This window comes from Neophocaena asiaeorientalis, unplaced genomic scaffold (assembly GCF_003031525.2).
Source record: "Neophocaena asiaeorientalis asiaeorientalis breed wild unplaced genomic scaffold, Neophocaena_asiaeorientalis_V1.1 scaffold30, whole genome shotgun sequence".
NCBI classification, from domain to species: Eukaryota; Metazoa; Chordata; class Mammalia; order Artiodactyla; family Phocoenidae; genus Neophocaena; species Neophocaena asiaeorientalis.
Window position 1 is genome coordinate 15,512,941 of NW_020174923.1, and position 20,508 is coordinate 15,533,448.

At 37.8% G+C, this 20,508-nt stretch overlaps 1 protein-coding gene across 2 annotated transcripts in view; it reads right to left on the reverse strand.

The window, feature by feature from the left end:
* Nucleotides 1-20,508, reverse strand: part of TLK2 (tousled like kinase 2) — a 105,529-nt gene that overhangs the window by 37,937 nt on the left and 47,084 nt on the right. For both annotated transcript variants that reach the window (XM_024760808.1, XM_024760807.1), the window contains 5 exons: nucleotides 17,339-17,506; nucleotides 6,956-7,051; nucleotides 5,457-5,549; nucleotides 1,559-1,669; nucleotides 197-333 (listed from right to left, as the gene is read on the reverse strand). In XM_024760808.1, the coding sequence (XP_024616576.1) occupies nucleotides 197-333; nucleotides 1,559-1,669; nucleotides 5,457-5,549; nucleotides 6,956-7,051; nucleotides 17,339-17,506 (605 nt within the window). The remainder of the gene's footprint in view (nucleotides 1-196; nucleotides 334-1,558; nucleotides 1,670-5,456; nucleotides 5,550-6,955; nucleotides 7,052-17,338; nucleotides 17,507-20,508) is intronic.

The following is a 20,508-nucleotide window of genomic DNA, read 5'->3' on the forward strand; positions in this document are numbered from 1 at the left end:
ACTTGTTTTTTATTCATCTGATTGTCATTTTTTTCCCAGGACTTTATCTCATTCCCTACATTTCTTAACACATGTGGTGACAAAAACTGAATGAAATGACTGCCACTACTAAGATATTAATGACTACAATTACAAAAAATTTTTTAAGTCCAAACCAACTTTTCAGTTCTCAACTTAATCATCACAATTCACTTACTTGATAAGGTTCTGGAAAGCATAACCGTCTGTCCACTGTTCAGTGAACGAGGCCCCATGTCGGACAGTGGTAAAGTGGCCCAATCTCAAGCGATCTTGCATGCTTTTATCTCTACATGCCATCTTCTCTTGTTTTGACTTAGGGGAAAATGACAAATAGAAAATAATTTTATTTTTCTATGAGAACTCATATACAGCATTATGTTTATTTTTTGTACTATACTGCTCAACGTTTAGGACAACTGGCTAAATCTACATTGACTTCAGGAAGTACCCTAAAGCTATAAATGTTCTATATAACCCATAAATGTTCTATGTTAACATATACCTTGTTATTTCTCTTATAAATGTGGAAAAAAGTTATTTCTTTTCTATAAAATTAATGGATTAAGAGATGAAGCAAAGTTCTCCACAGTATCTTTGACATCAATAAAATAATTCACTTCACTTTTATCAGTGTTCCCTGTCTTTTTAACAGCATTTCAAAGACTTCAGCAAAAATAACTGCTAGTCTGGGACTTTCCTGGCGGTCCAGTGGTTAAGCCTCCAGGCTCCCAAAGCAGGGGGCCCAGGTTTGATCCCTTGTCGGGGATCTAAGATCCCAAATGCTGCAACTAAGATCCCACATACCACAACAAGCCGCAACAACGAAGACCCAGCACAGCCGAAATAAATTTTAAAAAATTAAAAAAAAAAAAAACCACTTGTCTGTCATGCATGTCTAGCTTGTAATAATTTCATTAGGAAGTACTGTCATCTTAAAACTTTCACTATAAGATAAATAAGTACTGGAGCTGTAATATTTTAAAAGTTTTCAATAAATAGTTACTTACATCTATTAAAAGCAAGTTGCAACTAATCAGTTACTATAATAAAGGAGACATCAGCCAATTAAAGTAATCATATACAAGTAAATACCAACTTAAGTCTTTTCAAGCACAAAGCACTGAATTATCACGTTATTATATACATGTTACTCCAAATACCATATCTGAAATAGACATAAAACTATTGCTAAATGTCTGTAATAGTAACAGGACACATGCTTTAATTAATAGGACGAATGTAAGAATTTTGGAGAGCAATACCCTGAATAAACTCAACTAGGACAAGCTGCCCCTGTCCAACCAACACCATACTCAAAGCAAAGCACAATCAGAAAAAATATCCCAAATTATCACTCTGGATACTTGGTTCAGTGTCCACACAAGAAAGAATTCTAACTGTCAAATCATGAGAAGTCTTTTCCTAAGAAGCCCTACTCTGAAATACTTTCATTTCAGGTAAAGAGTATAGAAGCCACAATAATGAAACATACTAAGCATCTTGGGGTACAGAGTTCAGGCCACCACTAATCACTTACCTTTTCTATAAGGAGTTTCTTGCTCATTGTCACACATCGATTTAATCGTTCTTTGTATTTCTCTAGCATCTTTTGCTGTTCATCAATCTGCCGTCTCAAATCACAGTTGGCCTTCAATGGAAAAAAATTTTTTTAATTAGCTCCAAGGAAGATAGATTAATACAAAAGCAGTTTCTAGGGAGTCTGAAAATCATTTGTTGTTAAATTAGAAGCAAAATTAAGGTTCAAAGAGGTAAGAGTAACTATGTCTTTTTAAAAAAGAAGATTCCTTGATTCTCTTTAAATAAACTTAGCATTTATTAAAGATGAATTCTGTTACTAGAAGTGGGCATGTTTTTCTACTGATCATATTTTATTCCTCCCCAAAGCCAGTTACAGATAAATCTAGTACATTACACATACTTAAATTGTCACAAAATAAAAGAAAAAACCTACAATGAATGAGATGTTTAAAATTCATATAAAGAGCAGTTTTTCGCACTTACAGATTAAATACTTCCAAAGGGTGATTAAGCACTACCAAAAAATTACAGAATTTTTTTAAAAAAAACTACATAATGTCTTTATGTTCAATTGTTCTTTGTTTTTCTGTTCTTGTTTCCAAAGAAGAGACATGGTTTTATATAAATGTTCCTTACCAGAGAAGCCAGGCACACCCATGCCCGCCTAAGACAGAACTAACAAAGAAGTTGAATACAGCATCTTGGTTCAAGAACACCAGAATGTAAATACACAGTTACTTTAGCTGTGGTCAGAAGGGCTAAATACTTTGAAAAATTCAAGCCTCCTACAATAACAGAGAAGGGAAGAACCACTAACCCAAGGTCAACTTTGACTTGCAACTCCTGAATTTATTCTTGTGTTAAACAAAAGATATCTACTCTTTTGGCAAGTAAATGATACTTTATAACTTGCTTGAATTATGAAAAAAATACAGCATTTCCCAATCAAATGATATGTGCTTTTGAAACAGTAAAAAGCACAAATGGAAGATACTATTAGCACACTCAATTTTTGAGACTTTTCAGCTTCATTTTAAAGTGACCACTGTACAACAGCTTCCATCTCCAAATTTCTACTCTCCTCATAAACATAATTTCTTCTCATTAGTTCTTCTAACAGAGCCCTAGAGTTCTATGGACCACATTACCGAAGGCTAAGTACAAGTACATTTGGGTAAATGTGACTAATTCATACTTAAAAATCTACAAGGCAAAGATCATGTAATGTTGGGACTTCCCTGGTGATCCAGTGGTTGGGACTCTGCACTCCCAATGCGGGGGGGCCTGGGTTCAATCCCTGGTCAGGGAACTAGATCCCGCATGCATGCCGCAACTAAGAGCCCACATGCTGCAACAAAGAGCCTGCATGCTGCAACTAAGAGCCCGCATGCCACAACAAAGATCCCACATACAGTGTGCCACAGCTAAGACCCGGCGCAGCCAGATAAATAAATAAATAAACAAACATTAAAACAACAACAACAAAGATCATGTAATGTTTATATGAAATTCAATCTACTTTTGGAAGGTAAGCATTGAAATCTGTAATCAAATTTATGGCATCAATCAATCTCTGGCAGCTTATTTATTAAGAACTCAATTTCTGTGGTTTCTAACACTAACGATTTTGCATTCAGGTTTAAAATACCACCTGGCTAGCAGCTCCTGATGCAGCCTTACCCAAACATCTAACTAAAATGGAAAAACTCAATGAATGGTCCATGCGTGCCTGAAAGGAGATATAAAGAGCAGTGGTCATTCCCCCTGTCCCTCTAAATCAGAAACACAAGCTCTCATCAACTTGAAAAAATGGCAGCTGTCCTTTTGTGTCTTCTTTTTTGACATATCCATTCCACTGGCACTGCTCTATACCCAAAGAAAGACTACAACCTTCAGAAAACAAGGCAGTAGAAAGAGGGTAGCGGTGAGTAAAGAGAACGTGCCACTCCCTGGAAAATTAAACCAGACATTTTTTTAAAACCCCCCCAAAAAAGAGTCCTAAGTTAGGATCAGTTTTTCACTTCATCTTCTCAATCTTAAGAAAGTCAGGTGATGAAGGAAGAAGACAAGCCCATGATCCTTTTCTAGTCCAGCAGAGCAACCCTGGACAAAAGCCTGCCAATACTGCAACTAGGTTAGGAACTTTTTAAACCCACATATCTAATTATAAATCTTGGTAATTCAACGAGCACCCAAGTGTACAAAAACAGGAATAAGAGCAACCCCAAGCAAGTATGGATGCTAACAATGAAAGATGGAAAATAGATACTGAGTCCAAACATGGCTCTCCTCATTGAAAGACGGAGAAAAGCAAGCAAACAAACAAACAAAAAAAAAGGCCTAAGGAAAAATATTTCTGAATAGGAAAGGGAACATCAGCTTGAGAACAATAAAAACACTGGAGAAGATTAAAATGTTAGCCGATTTTATTTATAAATTGGTAGTATTTATGTATAGATGCATTTATATATGCTACAGGGACTTCCCTGGCAGTCTGGTGATCAAGACTCCGTGCTTCCACTGCAGGGCGCACAGGTTCGATCCCCGGTCAGGGAACTAAGATCCCACATGATGCATGACGTGGCCAAAAAATAAAAATAAAAAAATTTTTAAATTTATATATATGCAACAAATAGCTCAAAAGATTACTGAAGTAAATGTACCAAATGTTTTACCTCAGTAATGGAATTATGGGTGTCATTTTTTTTTTTACTATTCTCTAAATTTATTATAAAGAGCATGTATTGCTTTTACAATAAGAAACCAATAAACCTTAAAAAAATTTTGTAAAGAATGGGTCAGTCAATATGCCAAACTGTATATTAAAAAATTATTTCAAGGGCTTCCCTGGTGGTACAATGGTTGAGAATCTGCCTGCCAATGCAGGGGACATGGGTTAGAGCCCTGGTCCAGGAAGATCCCACATGCCGCGGATCAACTAAGCTCGTGCACCATAACTACTGAGCCTGTGCTCTAGAGCCCGTCAGTCACAACTACTGAGCCCGCGTGCCACAACTACTGAAGCCCATGCACCTAGAGCCCGTGCTCTGCAACGAGAGAACCCACTGCAATGAGAAGCCTGCGCACTGCAGAGTAGCCCCTGCTCACCGCAACTAGAGAAAGCCCACGTGCAGCAATGAAGACCCAACACAGCCAAAAATAAATAAAATAAATACATTCATATATATAAAAAAAATTATTTCAAAAAATATCTGGTATTACTGTATAGCACAGGGAACTCTACTCAATATTCTGTGATAACCTATATGAGAAAAGAATCTAAAAAAGAATGAATATATGTGTATGTATAACTGAATTACTCTGCTATACACCTGAAACTAACACAACACTGTAAATCAACTATACTCCAATAAAATTAAAATTAAAAAAAAACCACTGTATATTTTCTAGAGGTATATTTTTAATTCCATATTAGTTATTTTTAAAGTTTCTCTTGTAAGCACAAAAAACTTTACATGAATAGGTTATAAAAGATACAAAATACAAAACCAGGACTGAAAAGTACTTGTGAAATAGTTTTTAAAACTCAAGGACATTAAAAAAAACAATTTTCCTGAAATGGGAAAACATTTTATACCTATTCTCACAGTTCCAAATGAAATACAATAATACCCCACACATATATCCCTCTAGTGTACATTTAAATATTAAAATTCTATAATTGAGATGTCCAATCTAAAGACAGAGTTTAGAATATAGGTTTGATCCTCGTTCCCTACTCAGATTCCCTCAGATTAAAGGAAAATATCCAAATGTTTACTTTTTAACTTTATTATTTGGCTATGGTAATTATCTCTATGATATGTACATAATTCAAATACACATAAAATCAATTAGTGCTGTTATAAAATCTCTTACAACATTTTAATACTTACTCTTAACAAATCATCTATTCTTCCTTCCTTCTTCTCTAAGTCAGAATTCTTACTGTTTTCTAGTGCAGATATTTTTTCTATTGTGAGGTCAGACTATAAAGAGAAAACAAATTTAGAATTAGTCTCAAAATACTACATGTCATCACATTTTTCTCATTACTTTTCTGAAAAAAAAGCACTTGCCAACACAACTAGCCTGGAATCGCATGGCTCAAGAATTTAAATCTGCTTTCCTCATCCCATTCTTTAAGCATTATGTTCTGCTACACCTGCCCTTCAAAAATATATTAGCTCTGGAATCAAATATATGAATTTTCAAACTGCTGTGCGCTGAACAGTAAAGAAACATACTACTCTAGAAATGAAACTAACTTTGAATAGAAAAGGCCATCAGAGGAGACAGGACCCAAATCTCTAAAGAACAAACATGCCACCTAGTGGAAACAAAGAGTAACCAGAAGGGAGAGATGAACGCTCAACTATCTAAGTCTGTTCAACTATTCAAAAGCTTAATTCAAATAAAATTGAAAATCTGCTCCTGAGGGAACGTTTAGCTCTTGCATCTTAAGAAATTCTCCTAGATTGCCAAGCATCTGTCTTGAAGGCAACACAGTGCCAACAGGCTTCAAGAAAACCAAGCATAATATTATTGGCTAGCTCAATACCACAAAATGGAGGATATATTCACTATCCTTTTCAGATATTATCTTTGAACGTTCACAACATTCCCTAAATTAAGGAGTTTCTGAAGACTGTTTAAGGAGAAACTATGTTGGTGTGCCACATGTTAAAGAAGTTTAAAACAAGAATCTACTGTATAGCATAGGGAAATGTATTCAATAACTTGTAATAAACTATAATGGAAAAGAATTGGAAAGAAGAATATAGACATATACATATATATGTATAACTGAATTACTTTGCTGTACACCTGAAATTAACACAATATTATAAAATCAACTATACTTCAATAAAAATTTCTAAAAAAAAGAAGTTTAGCTAGGTCTTGCTAAATGAGTATGTACAAGGAAAAAATTAAGTACTTTCACAAAGTAGGGAATTAAGATTCACTGAAGCCTACCATAAGCACTGTCCCAACAAGCGTTCTGTATACACTAAGATAATGATAATCAACCACAGTTTTATAGATGATTTGAACTGAAGAAAACTAAGGCCCAAAAAGATAAGGTATAAGTCGTAGAGCTAGAGTTTGAATCTAGTCCTAGAGGTCTTTTCCCTGACCTCATGCTGCAGTATAATCATTTCTGCTGCAATACACCAGAAAGGTAAACAAACACCTCAAAAAGTTAAATTAAAAACACCTTCCAAAAGACTCTAAACATTCATAATGCAAGTTCTGAATACGACACACACAAATAATGAGGTGAAGTCAGAGAAATAAAGGGACAACAAAGGGAGGACCTAGATTTTATATGTAGTTATTAGTATTTATTCCTCGGCCCTTCTTTTCCTCCTCTGTTTAACAATCACTGACCTACCTGGGTCTGTCTGTGCTGGATGGAGATCTGTTTTTGGGAGCTGCAGGAATGCTCTGTGTTGCCAGATCCCGTAGATGAGGGACTGTTTTGCTGAGCCTGTAATAAACGTCCATCACCAATCACAAGAAAGTTTTGCATCTTTCTCCACAAACATTTGTATGAATGCAAATGATTAACTCTATATAAAACAAACACTTGCTGATGAAAGTCAAAAGTCAGGGCCATGTAGCCAAGATGAAAGTATAAACAATGCCAATGAAAAGTAAGGGCTAGACATGGTAGCTTAGACTACATTACTGTAAATAGTTAAAAGCATCAAATGCTTATAAATGAATTTTTTAAATATGTAAATGCCCTTTTCACTTGTACAGTTGATACCTGAACAATGCATGGGTTAAGGGTGCCGACCACCCCACCCACCCCACTGCCCACAGTGCAGTGAAAATCCACGTATCTAACTTTACAGGTGGCCCTCGGTATCCATGGTTCTGCACCTGCAGATTCAGCCAATCTCAGATGGTGTAGTACTGTAGAATGGATTTGCTGAAAAACAATCCACATATAAGTGGACCTGAGCAATCAGTCCAAAACCCATGTTGTCCAAGGGTCAACTGTATTTTAATATGTTTTGCAGGAAAGGCTGGTGAAGCATCCAAAGCACAGGGGATGCTTGTGACTCCAGGCAGAAAGGACTGTGAACTACTATTCAGAATAGCGTCCTAAATCCTCAAACATTATCCATGAACATTCAGTGGTCAAAAAAATCCTGGTTGATTTCCAATATTGTCACTTGCTTACTGTGACTTTTACACATAAATGATGGGGCATTCTAAGGCATTTTCAAGTTTATAAGGTTTAGGACTTAATATAATTCAACTGTCCAAGAATATGCAATCATTAAACAGATGGTCCCCGACTTAACAATGGTTCCACTTAACGATTTTTCAACTTTAAGATGATGTGAAAGCAATACACATTCAGTAGAAATGGTACTTCAAATTTTGAATTTTGATCTTTTCCTGGGTTAGCAACATATGGCACAATACTCTTTCATGATGCTAGGCAGCAATAGCGAGCCACAGCTCCCAGTCAGCCACACAATCATGAGGGTAAACAACCCAATACACTTACAACCATTCTGTACCAGACAATCACATTGGGTTTTGCTTTCACTACAGTATTCAATAAATTACATGCGATTCAACACTGTATTATATAACAGGTTTTGTGTTGGGTGACTTTGCCCAACTGGAGGCTAACGTTAAGTGCTCTGAGCACATTTAAGGTAAGCAAGGCTAAGCTACGGGTATGTTCGGTAGGTTTGGTGTATTAAACACATTTTGACTTACGAATGATATTTTCAACTTATGATGTATTTATCAGGACCTAATTCCCATCGTAAGTCAAGGAAGACCTGTACTTCAGAAAGTCCTTTTAAAAACAAAATTGCACCCAACACAGTACAACCCATCATAGACATAATTAGAAAATATTGGATATTCTGGGGATTATGGGTTAATGGCAATACAGTATTATCATCTCATCAGACAATACAGTGTTTCCACATATGTAAATTTTTTGATACTTCCTATATATTCCTTTAATTATTTTCTTATTCATGAACATTAAAACAATGTATAACCACCACCTATTGAGCAATTATCACCATGATCACACACAGTCCTTACAAAACCCTATAAGGTAGTTATTATTTCCACTTATACATAAAGAAAATACAAATCCGAGGTATTAAGCACCTACGTGCAGTCACAAAGCTAGTTAGTGGGGGAACAAGAATAGAGGGCTATCTGCATCCACAATACCCGATCTCTATGACCACGGTACACTGATGCCTCACATCAACAGTTACAGGTACTGCTGTGAGCAGGCCACAAGCAAGCTAAGCACTTCATACACATAATCACACTGAGGGCTCACAACAGCCTTGTAAGTTAGGCAGTATTATCATCTCCATTTTTATTTCTTCATTCAACAAGTACTCACTGAGAACACCCTACGTCTAAGCATTGTGTTAGGTGCTAGGGACACAGTGGCCCAGAAAAACAGAAACAAAACCCACAGACCCAGTCATTACTCTGCCTTATAACGCTTACAATCCAAGAGATGATGTATTAAGTACTCGATAAATACCTGTTGAAAGAAACTGTTAAATAAACAATCATATAATAAATGCAAAATTGCAATTAGGATACATGCTATAAGAGTACACAGCAGGGTACATAACCTAACTTAATGAGTTGGGGATGAATTCCTTGAGAAAGTAATATCAGAGTTAAGATTTGAAGGAAATAAGCAATCAAAGAAAGGAGATGATTCCAGGTTCTCACATTCCATACAAGAACCTTAGAGGAAGAGAGAAGAATGATGTGGGGATCAAAGAAGTAAAAAGAGAGGAGTCAGTCTCAAAGAGGTTAAACAATGCGCACAGCCTGTAAGTCAGAGCAGCGATTAGAGCTGAAAATGTTCCCCGCTCTTTCTACAATGTGGCAAATCTAACCTTGTCTTACCGATTAAGGGTCATCACCACTCACATATTGGGTTTCCCTGGTGGCGCAGTGGTTAAGAATCCACCTGCCAGTGCAGGGGACACAGGTTCAAGCCCTGGTTCGGGAAGATCCCACATGCCCCGGAGCAACTAAGCCTGTGCACCACAACTACTGAGCCTGCGCGCCTAGAGCCCATGCTCCACAACAAGAGAAGCGACCTCAATGAGAATCCTGCACACCGCAACGAAGAGTAGCCCCCGCTCACCGCAATTAGAGAAAGCCCGTGCGCAACAAGGACCCAACACAACCAAAAAAATAAATTAATAAAATAAATTTATTTAAAAATAAATAAACTCACATATCATACTGCACTATGATACAAGCATTATCATTAGGTTGCTCTTACAATCCTCTCCTTTTAAAATTTGTCTCTAAACAAACATGACTGTTTGAGCAGCTTTTATAATAAAAGCCAATAAGAATCACATGACCGGCTAAAAAGGTCCTTCTATGAACTTGTAGATTTTGGTATATGGGCTTTGTTAAAATGCTTTTTTAACATGTGCTCATTTCTAAGTTTTCTTTCAGCAAACCAATATTGCTAGAATGTGATTCAAGGGGATGTTTCCAAATTAAAGCTCTCTGTAAAAATGTACATATAAATAGCCCCATGATAAGAAGTAAAAATGTAGAAAGTTAACTGAGGAAGTGGGACAGAGGTAAGGAGGAAGCAAATCCTCATGAAAACGAAAATAATACTTTCAAAAGGTAAAAGAACTACAAAAATAGGCCTTCCCTGGTGGCGCAGTGGTTGAGAGTCCACCTGCCGATGCAGGGGACACGGGTTTGTGCCCCAGTCCGGGAAGATCCCACATGCCACGGAGCGGCTGGGCCCATGAGCCATGGCCGCTGAGCCTGCGCGTCCGGAGCCTATGCTCCGCAACGGGAGAGGCCACAACAGTGAGAGGCCCGCGTACCGCAAAAACAAAACAACAAAACAAAACAAACAAAAAAAAGAACTACAAAAATATAAGGACCTACTGTGACAAGTGAATCCATGGTAGAAAAAAATGCTCTAAAGCTGATCATTCATTAGATATTAATTATGAACCTCTGTGCCTGGTCCTGTGTTAAACACTAGAAGTGCAACACTGGAAAACAAAGAGAGCTTACAGTCTCCCAACAAGTCCACGATTACAGAATCATGTCCTCGAGAAATGAGAACAGAAGTCAATGGCCTTGCTAAGCGGGCCACTGTAGTTGTAAATTTAGTCCTACCCCTACTTTGCAAAACATTCTCCCCAGACTTCCGTATTCTTTGTTCCTATTATAAAAGTAATATTAGCTTCTAATTCATGATTACAGGCTGGATCTCCCAAAGTCCTACTGATATTCAGAGATTTTTAAAAAATAAAATCATAATAGCACTAAGAAACAAGGAAGAGTTGAGAATCAGAAATTTTTTAAAACTTTAAATTTTAAGAAATATTCAAAAGCAGTTGGGATCAGACTGAGAGAGAAAGTGAAATAAAGAAATTCACAGCTGAAAACATCAGCAGTAAAACAGGCTGGGTCTTTTCAAGAGAGCTCCTCCAAAGCCTCACAATGAGATTTACCTTTAAAAGAACCAGGAGTGACCCATGGGACAACTATCAGACATCTAAAACCTATACGGGGCTTCCCTGGTAGCGCAGTGGTTAAGAATCTGCCTGCCAATGAAGGAGACACGGGGTCGAGTCCTGGTCCAGGAAGATCCCACGTGCCGCGGAGCAACCAAGCCCGTGCGCCACAACTACTGAAGCCTGCGCTCTAGAGCCCACGAGCACAGCTACTGAAGACCGCGCACCTCGAGCCCGTGCTCCGCAACAAGAGAAGCCACTGCAATGAGAAGCCTGCGCACTGCAACGAAGAGTAGCCCCCGCGCACAGCAACGAAGACCCGATGCAGCCATAAATAAATAAACAAATAAATAACCTATTTATTTACTTGTAAATAAGTAAATACATAAATAAAACCTATACTGTCCAATAGGGTCCTCTCTTGATCTCTTCCTTGCATAATGTGGGCCCTGGATACTACTGCTTCTGACCCAAGGGTAAAGCACAAGAACTGGTCTCTTAAATAAAAAACAAACATGTAAATATTTAAAAATGATAAATAAGTGGGTCCAGGGGAGGGCTCCTGCTGTAAGTACAGTACCCCTGCCCTCCACAACTGACACGATGGAGGAAGAAATGGAATACATCACTAAGAGTGAAACAGTTACCTATCAAAACAATGCCCTCCTTACCTCCATGTTTGTAAAGGAGCTGGTCTTTCTGCCTAGAGTTTGCGAGATGCTTACACAGGGAACACAGTCACCGCCTCCCAACGCCCGGAATGGTGGGCTATTTGCGAAGCAGTACTATGCCACTGCAGGGAAAAATCCATGCCAACAACCTATGTTAATCACCCTAATAGTACTACATTCAACTAAAGCTAAATATATATTTTTAAGAAAACAAACAGGGTTTCCCTGGTGGCGCAGTGGTTGAGAGTCCGCCTGCCGATGCAGGGGACACGGGTTCGTGCCCCGGTCCGGAGTGAATGGATAAAGAAGATGTGGCACATATATACAATGGAATATCACTCAGCCAAAGAAAGAAACAAAAGTGAGTTATTTCTAGTGAGGTGGATGGACCTAGGGTCTGTCATACAGAGTGAGTCAGAAAGAGAAAAACAAATACCGTATGCTAACACATATATATGGAATCTAAAAAAAAAAAAAAGGTTCTGATGAACCTAGGGGCAGGACAGGAATAAAGACTCAGACGTAGAGAATAAACTTGAGGACATGGGGAGGGGGAAGGGTAAGCTGGGACGAAGTGAGAGAGTGGCATGGACATATATACACTACCAAATGTAAAACAGATAGCTAGTGGGAAGCAGCCACATAGCACAGGGAGATCAACTCGGTGCTTTGTGACCACCTAGAGTGGTGGAATGCGGGGGTGGGAGGGAGACGCAAGAGGGAGGGGATATGGGGATAAATGTATATGTATAGCTGATTCACTTTGTCATAAAGCAGAAACTAACACACCATTGTAAAGCAACTGTACTCCAATAAAGATGTTAAAACAAAAAGGATCTGCCTTCCAATGCAGGGGACGCGGGTTTGATCCCTGGTCGGGGAACTAAGATCCCACAAGCCCACGCGCCACAATGAAAGATCCCACGTGCCACACCTAAGACCTGATGCAGCCAAAAAATATAAATAAATATTGAAAAAAAATAAAGTTGATTACACAAGAGATAATTTGACGTTAAAATGGTATTCAGTAGAAAAAATCTAAAACACAAACTCTTAAGAGTGGTTGTCTGTCTGAGGAACACAAAGGAAAGAATTTTACTCTTCTCCATCACTTCAATTTTTTGTGGGCCATGTGCATGTACTATTTTTACAGTTTAGAAAATTATATGCTTATAATTTTAAAAATTAATTTCCAGGCTTCTCTGGTGGCTCAGTGGTTGAGAGTCCACCTGCTGATGCAGGGGACACGGGTTCGTGCCCTGGTCAGGGAAGATCCCACATGCCGCGGAGCGGCTGTGCCCGTGAGCCATGGCTGCTGAGCCTGCGCGCCCAGGGGCTGTGCTCCGCAACAGGAGAGGCCACGACAGTGAGAGGCCTGCGTACCACAAAAAAAAAAAAAAAAAAAAAAATTAATTTCCTATGTCGAAATACATAAAATTATGTAACAATACGATTTAAAGGCTCAAACTCATAATATGCTGCCACCTATTTTTATTTATCAATACCTATAGAGCTTTCATTGTTAGCACATATATATCTCACTTCTTTGATCAACTGTAGAGCATTCCACTGTATGTATGTATTATATTTTATTTCACTAGTCCTTATATGAAAGATGCTCTCATTAATTCATACGACATATAATTACACTGAGTGTCTATGAGAGCAGATCCAGTTCCAGCACGGGAAATACAGACGTGAACAACGCAAAGTCCCTGACCTGATGGAGCTTACATTCCAGTGGAGGGGAGGCAGTGTGGGAGTGGGCAGTGAGACAAAGAAGTAAATTATGGCAGGTCAGTTGGTGATAAGACCAAGAAGAAAAAACAGGGCACAGGAGCGACACAATGTGTGGGGTGGGCAGGAAGTGGTGCCACTTTATACAGTGCAGCCTCTCTGACAGGCCGTAAATTTAAGCAGAGACTAGAGAGAACTGAGGGAGCAAGGCATGCTGATAACTAGAGGAAGGGTGTTAAGGCAAAGGCAGCGGCAAGCGCAAAGGCCCTGAGGTGAGAGCATGTCAGGTAGTATTTGAGGCAGAAACGTAGGCAGTGTGGATGGAACTTGGTGAGGAAGGGAGGTTAGTAGTAACAGATGTCAAGGTGGTGGGAAAGAGGCCATACAAAGCGTTATGTGCCATTTGAAACACTTGTGAGCAGAGGAGTGGCATGACTGGACTTATGTTTCAATGGGATCACCCTGATCTGTTGAGAACAAAGGCAGAAGCAAAGAGTCCAGTTGGGAGACTGCCATCATCATCTCAGTGGGAGATTAGATTTGAGTGGTAGTCATTAAGGGGGGTGAAGTGGCAGGATTCTGAACGTATTTTGAAGTAAAATCAGTCAGATTTGCTGATGGGTTTGGAACTGGGGTGTAAAAGAGATAAGACTAGAATGACTCCAAGATTTTCAAACAATGAGAAGAAGAGAGTTGACAATTACTGAGATGTGGAAGAAATGGGGGTCTGGAGTGGGGGAACAAGATGAAGCATTCAGTTTCAGTCATGTTAAATCTGATATGCCTATTAGACATAAAGAGGCAACTGACTACATAGGTCCGGAATTCAGGGCTCGGCTCTGGGCAAGAGATATAAATTTGGAAGTCCTCTACATATAGGTGATAACTGAAACAAAGAAACTAAATGAGATTCTCATTACAGAATGAAGGTAGACAAGAGGTCTGAAGACTGAGCCCTGGGGCACTCCAGTGTTTGGAGATCCGGGAAATGAGGAAGAACCAAAAGAGGAGAAGCCAAGAGAAGACCATGTGCTTGGAGAAGAAGGGACTATGGCTAATGAATTATATTGAATAAGTTCTGAGAACTGATTGCTGGATTCAGCAACATGGAGGTCACAGATATCCTTGTTCTAAGTTCCTCTGAAACACTGTGGAGGAACACTGCTTCCAGATTTTTGCAATTTATAACAATACAATAAACATCTTTGTGTAGTTTTATGGGAATGGAATTTCTGGACCCAAGGATGTGTAAACTTAACACTGAGATACATTACCAACTTGTCCAAATGACTGCACGAATTTATAGTCAGTATAAAACTGCATGTGTATCTAAACTATTACCTGCACTAGGAATTATCAAATTTATTAATCCTTGCCAGCTTGATAATTCAAAAGAGTTATTTTATTTTGTATTTCTCTATGGCTGAAGTTAAGCATTTTTTCTTGTTATTAGTCATTTGTCTTTTCTTCCTCCTGTAAGACTGCCTGTTCATAGTCTTTGTCTTTTGTTTTTTAAAGGAAACTGCTTGTCTCTATCTATTAATTAACATTTGTTATATATTAATGTTAACTCTTTTGCTTTTTTCCTTTTTTATATCACTAAGTTTACATCCCGGCTGGAACTGCAGAGAAGCAAAGAGAAACAGAACTGGACTTCCCTGGTGGAGCAGTGGTTAAGAATCTGCCTGCCAATGCGGGGGACATGGGTTCGAGCCCTGGTCCAAGAAGATCCTACATGCTTCAGAGCAACTAAGCCCAAGCATCACAACTACTGAGCCTGTGCTTTAGAGCCCGCGAGCCACAGCTACTGAGCCCACGTGCTACAACTACTAAAGCCTGCGCACCTACAGCCTGTGCTACACAACAAGAGAAGCCACCACAATGAGAAGCCCGCGCACCACAACAAAGGGTAGCCCCTGCTCTCCGCAACTAGAGAAAGCCCGTATGCAGCAGAAAGACCCAATGCAGCCAAAAATAAATAAATATATTTATTTTTTAAAAAAAAAGAAAAAAGAGAAACAACTATACCAAAGCTTCTAGGCCTTCGGTTTTTATTCTGTTTCCATGTTCCTTCTTCAGACATGATTATTTTCTTACTCCTCTGTCATCTCTCTTCCACATGAGAGCAATCTGGCTGTAACACGTGCAACTCCTCTGACAGCCTGAGTGCTAGGTGACAGGACTGAGCAGGCGGTTGTCCTTCACGTGTACCCGCCCCCAGCCTGCATGCCCATACCTCTGACGGAAGGCTCGCATCAGGGGAACGAGTCCTTGCTAATCAAAATCCTGTGTATTTGACTATGTGCCTATCACACAATGAAATATATACATACATAGAGAGACAAACATTTCTCTAAAACAACACTACTGCATTCTCATACAAACTATTCCATACTATTGTCAGGCCCACTGAAAATACTATGCTGATCAATTCTCCCATTTTACGTCTTGTCTCCTTTGCCACTGAAGCACAAAATTATACTGTCTTCACACAAGAAGTTTCTCCATTCTTTTGATGTTAAACAACAACAAAAAAAAATTGTACATTTTTAAAAAGCTGTATTACCTCTTTTTGAGGGAAAGCAGTAATAACTACAAGAAAGTATTCCAAAGCAGAGAGATGGTGGGCCATTGTGGTGGCAGTGGAGACGGTAAGAGATGGTCAGATTCTGGATATAAGTATATTTTCTGATGGATTAGATGTAGAATGTGAGGAAAAACAGGCATTAAGGATAAAGCCATGTGTATTAGTCCTCTATTGCTCTGCAACAAATTACCCCCAAACTTACAGAACTGTGAGGTAATAAATGGGTGCTGTTTTAAGCTGAGGAAGGAAGGAAGGAAGGAAGGAAGGAAGGAAGGAAGGAAGGAAGGAAGGGAAGGAGGGAGGGAGAGAGGGAGGGAGGGAGGGAGGGAGGGAGGAATCGATTCAAATAATACACAATGATCCCTATCTAATTATATTATTTTTATCTCCTTTCCTTAAGACACCCACCATTCCATGGCCTTTCTTAATACAATCACATGTGGGTTAATACCAGAGATTAGAAATTTATTTGCTCAGAATCCACAGAGCAAATAAAGAGGAAACAGATTATTACTGGAGAAAATGAACCAGTAAGAGGGAAAGAAATTTTGATCAATGGTGACGTCAGCTCTGAATGATGCCCCTAAAAATGGAGGAATAGGGCAATGGGGCTTTCTCTTGCTTTATACCATCCTTGGCAACAAACAGGTACTTGGTAGGGCAAAGAAACCAAGAAAAGCAACAACTTTTAAGCCAAGCTGCATTATAATTCAGCAAAAAAAAATGGGGGTCAAACATTTATAATAATCAAATTCTTGTTCTTCAAGGAAGAAGAAAGAAGCAAGCTGAAAGGAGCAGACACGGAGCCAAATCTTCTTGGAAAAAGTAACTGTGCTAACACTCTGAAGAAGTGAGAGAAGGCAAGCATGTAGGTGGCCCAAGTACCACACGGGGGGAAATGGCTGGTAAGCATGCTTGTCCCTACGTTAAGATTTTATTAACTTGAATATTACTTTAAATAAGTGATGGCTGGAGTTTGGAGATTTTATTTTTAATTCTAATGGAATTTGATTCCATTATTACAATTATTTTCTTTTCTTCTTTGTCAACCTAAGATTGTGTTTTCCTTCCCATGGTACACTCAGACTTTGACAGAGCAGTCTCTCAGCCCCCCTGAACCAAGCAGGACTGAGTACAAACACATACCTTTAGAAGTAACACAGAGTTAGAAATCATCATCTGTCTACCAAAATAATTACTCAACCTTCATCTTGGAGCTCCAGGAAAACAAGGATCTGCATAAACTTAGCCTTAGTACTCACTGAAACAAAAGTGAAGCAGAGGCCAGCTCCCCTCTGTGCCAGCTGCTCTGTGTCGAGCCGAGGTTTTGCCAGCATCACTGACATCAGGGTTGGCAGAGCAGACTGCTCCTCTGATACCTCCTTTGCAGCACTGCCATCTAAACCATAGAGGGGCTGTTCTACTCGCCGCTGGAAAACATTAAGGAAAACACACAAATTACATGAGAAAGAAAATCTGATACTGCCAAAACACGCAACAGATTAAAACACGGTTATCAGATGTAAGAAGGATTTTTTTTTAAAAAACACCTCTGCAAACAAATATGGAAAGCATAATAACATTATCACTGGATTATGACCTATCTAAAAAGCTGAGTTAGTATCTTACTCAAATTCCATAAAATTATATTTTAATGGTTCTATATTTACATAACTCTGAATTTGCAGGTTACTTTGTAGAGTTCAACGAACAACTTCATAATACCCTCAATTCTACAAAGGAAATGCTATTTCTCTCCTCTAGATTAATAAAGATTAAGGCATTTGTCCCCTACTCTACAGGGAGAACTTATTTTCACTCTATTCTATTCTCACCCTACTATACCTATATGCAAAAATATAAAATAAATACAAACAAAAGAACAATATACCACAATTATGTACGGTTTATTCCAGGAATGTAAGGATAGTTCATTATTCTCTCTACTGATGTAATTCATTAAATTAATGTGGGGGGTGGGGGTGGGCAGAGAATCAAAATTCTTTCCTTTAGACGCCAAACAAGATTTGCACATTGTTGGGCAATGCTTAAAAAAAAAAACACAGAAACTGGGAGTATCCATGTTTAACACAACAAAGAGTATTTTTTCAGAAATAAACATAAATATAATTAATGGTGCAATACTCCAGGCACTTTCATTAAAATTGGGAACTAGACAGGGGTTAACACATTAATATCATAATCATTCACCATTATCATAGAATTTTTAGCCAAAGTGATAAGGAAAACAATATGAGGTATAAATATTAGAAAATATTAAACATTAAAAAGTGTCACTTTTGGATGATATAACTATTCACAAAGGAAACCAAACAAATCAACTGAAAAAGAACAAGTAAGGGTTCAGTAAGATGTGGCCAAATGTAAAATAAATACACAAAAATCAGTAACTTCTCCGCATATCACAACTGAATATAATCTGAACAAGTAGTAACAGAAGAAAAAGCAGATTCAAATATCTGTAAAATACTTAAAAGGAAACTTAAGAAATATGCAGATTACACATTAAAAAAACCCCACAGCTTCACTAACAAATATAAAAGATGACCTAAATTAAATGGCAATACCATGCTCCTGAGTTAAAATTTTACACATGTCAAATTTCTCTAAAAGCCAGTGCTTACTTAGGGCTTTTTGTGTATTTTTGCTTCTGTTTTTGTAAGAGAAGGTGTTGTGGTAGTATAGAGATCATCTAGCTTCTCTCTTGCTCTTTCAGGGGAATGTTTTATGGATTTTCACAAGTTAATTTTGAGGTCCACTTGGAAAAATAATCAAAATTAGCCACATAATTTTTGATAAAGGGTATCAGGGAACCTGACCAGCTATTAAAACTTACTGCAAAGCAACATTAACCAAAGGAGCATAACACTGGTACAGGAACAGACAGATTGATCAGTGGCACAGAAAATTCAGAAACGGACCCATATAAAATGGATGTATAATTTGTGATTATAGTGCATTTCTAATTAGTGGGAATTTCTTACAAAGATGATAGGATATGTGTGTTGATATTAGAAAAAAGGAAAAGTAGATTGCTTCCTCATAGTATACATAAAAATTATAAGAAAATATAAACAAATGCTTTTATGACTTTCTAGTGGTGAAGGACTTTTTAAACATGACAGTAAAAATACAAACCATATAGAAACATCTAAGAATAAGACAAAACCAGTAAGTCATGAAGGAAAAACATTGATAAATTTGACTACTTCAAATTTTTTGACTTCTGAATGGTAAAAGTCAACATAAAGTTAAAAAAGTACAAACAGGCAAAAAATATTTACAATATAAATGACAATGAGTTAACAATCTTAATAAATAACGCGCTCCTACCCATCAGTAAGACAATACACTAATAAATAAATAGGCAAAGGAACTGAGTAAGCATTAAAAGAGAAATCCAAAAGGCCGTTAATCATAGGAAAAGATGTTTAATATCACTGATGAAGAAATGCAAGTTAAAACAAGGTATTTTCTCACTGGCAAAGATTATAATGATAAAATTCAGTATAAGAAGGGGAGGCAGAAATTGGGACTCTCAAACTGCTGACAGCCTGCTAGCAATTATGTGGTGACATTTACTTTATTTTAAATTGACACATAGTTGATTTACAGTGCTGTGTTAGTTTCAGGTGTACAGCAAAATAATTCAGTTATATATATATATATATATATATATATAAATAAATAACAATATAAATATTCTTTCTCAGATTCCCTTTTAGGTTATTATGAAATATTGAGTACAGTTCCCTGTCCTATACAGTAGGTCCGTGTTGGTTATCTATTTTATATACAGTAGTGTGTTGTATGTTAATCCCAAACCCCTAATTTATCCACCCACCCTTTCCCCTTTTGTAACCATAAATTTATTTTCTACGTCTGTGGGTCTATTTCTGTTTTGTAAATAAGTTCATTTGTAACATTTTTTTTTTAGATTCCACATATAAGCGATATCATATGATATTTGTCTTTCTCTGTCTGGCTTACTTCACTTAGTATGATAATCTCTAGGTCCATCCATGTTGCTGCAAATGGCAATATTTCATTCTTTTTATGGCTGAGTAATATTCCATTGTGTGTGTGTGTGTGTGTGTGTGTGTGTGTGTGTGAGTGTATACACACACACTACATCTTCTTTATCATTCATGTGATGACATTTTAAAGTGAGCATATTCTTTGATTTGGGAGCTGTACTTTGGAAATTCATCCAAAGGAAAAACATGCATAAGTACAGATGTATATACAAGGACATTCATTACAGCACTACTTACAGAATACAAAATGTTTAAGGCTATTGACTAATACAATGAAAATGAGGAAATCTACTACATGAACATACATGTATACACATATATGCCCACTAAACTCTTTAATAATAGTTCTTGTGGAAAGGACTTTATATTTTACC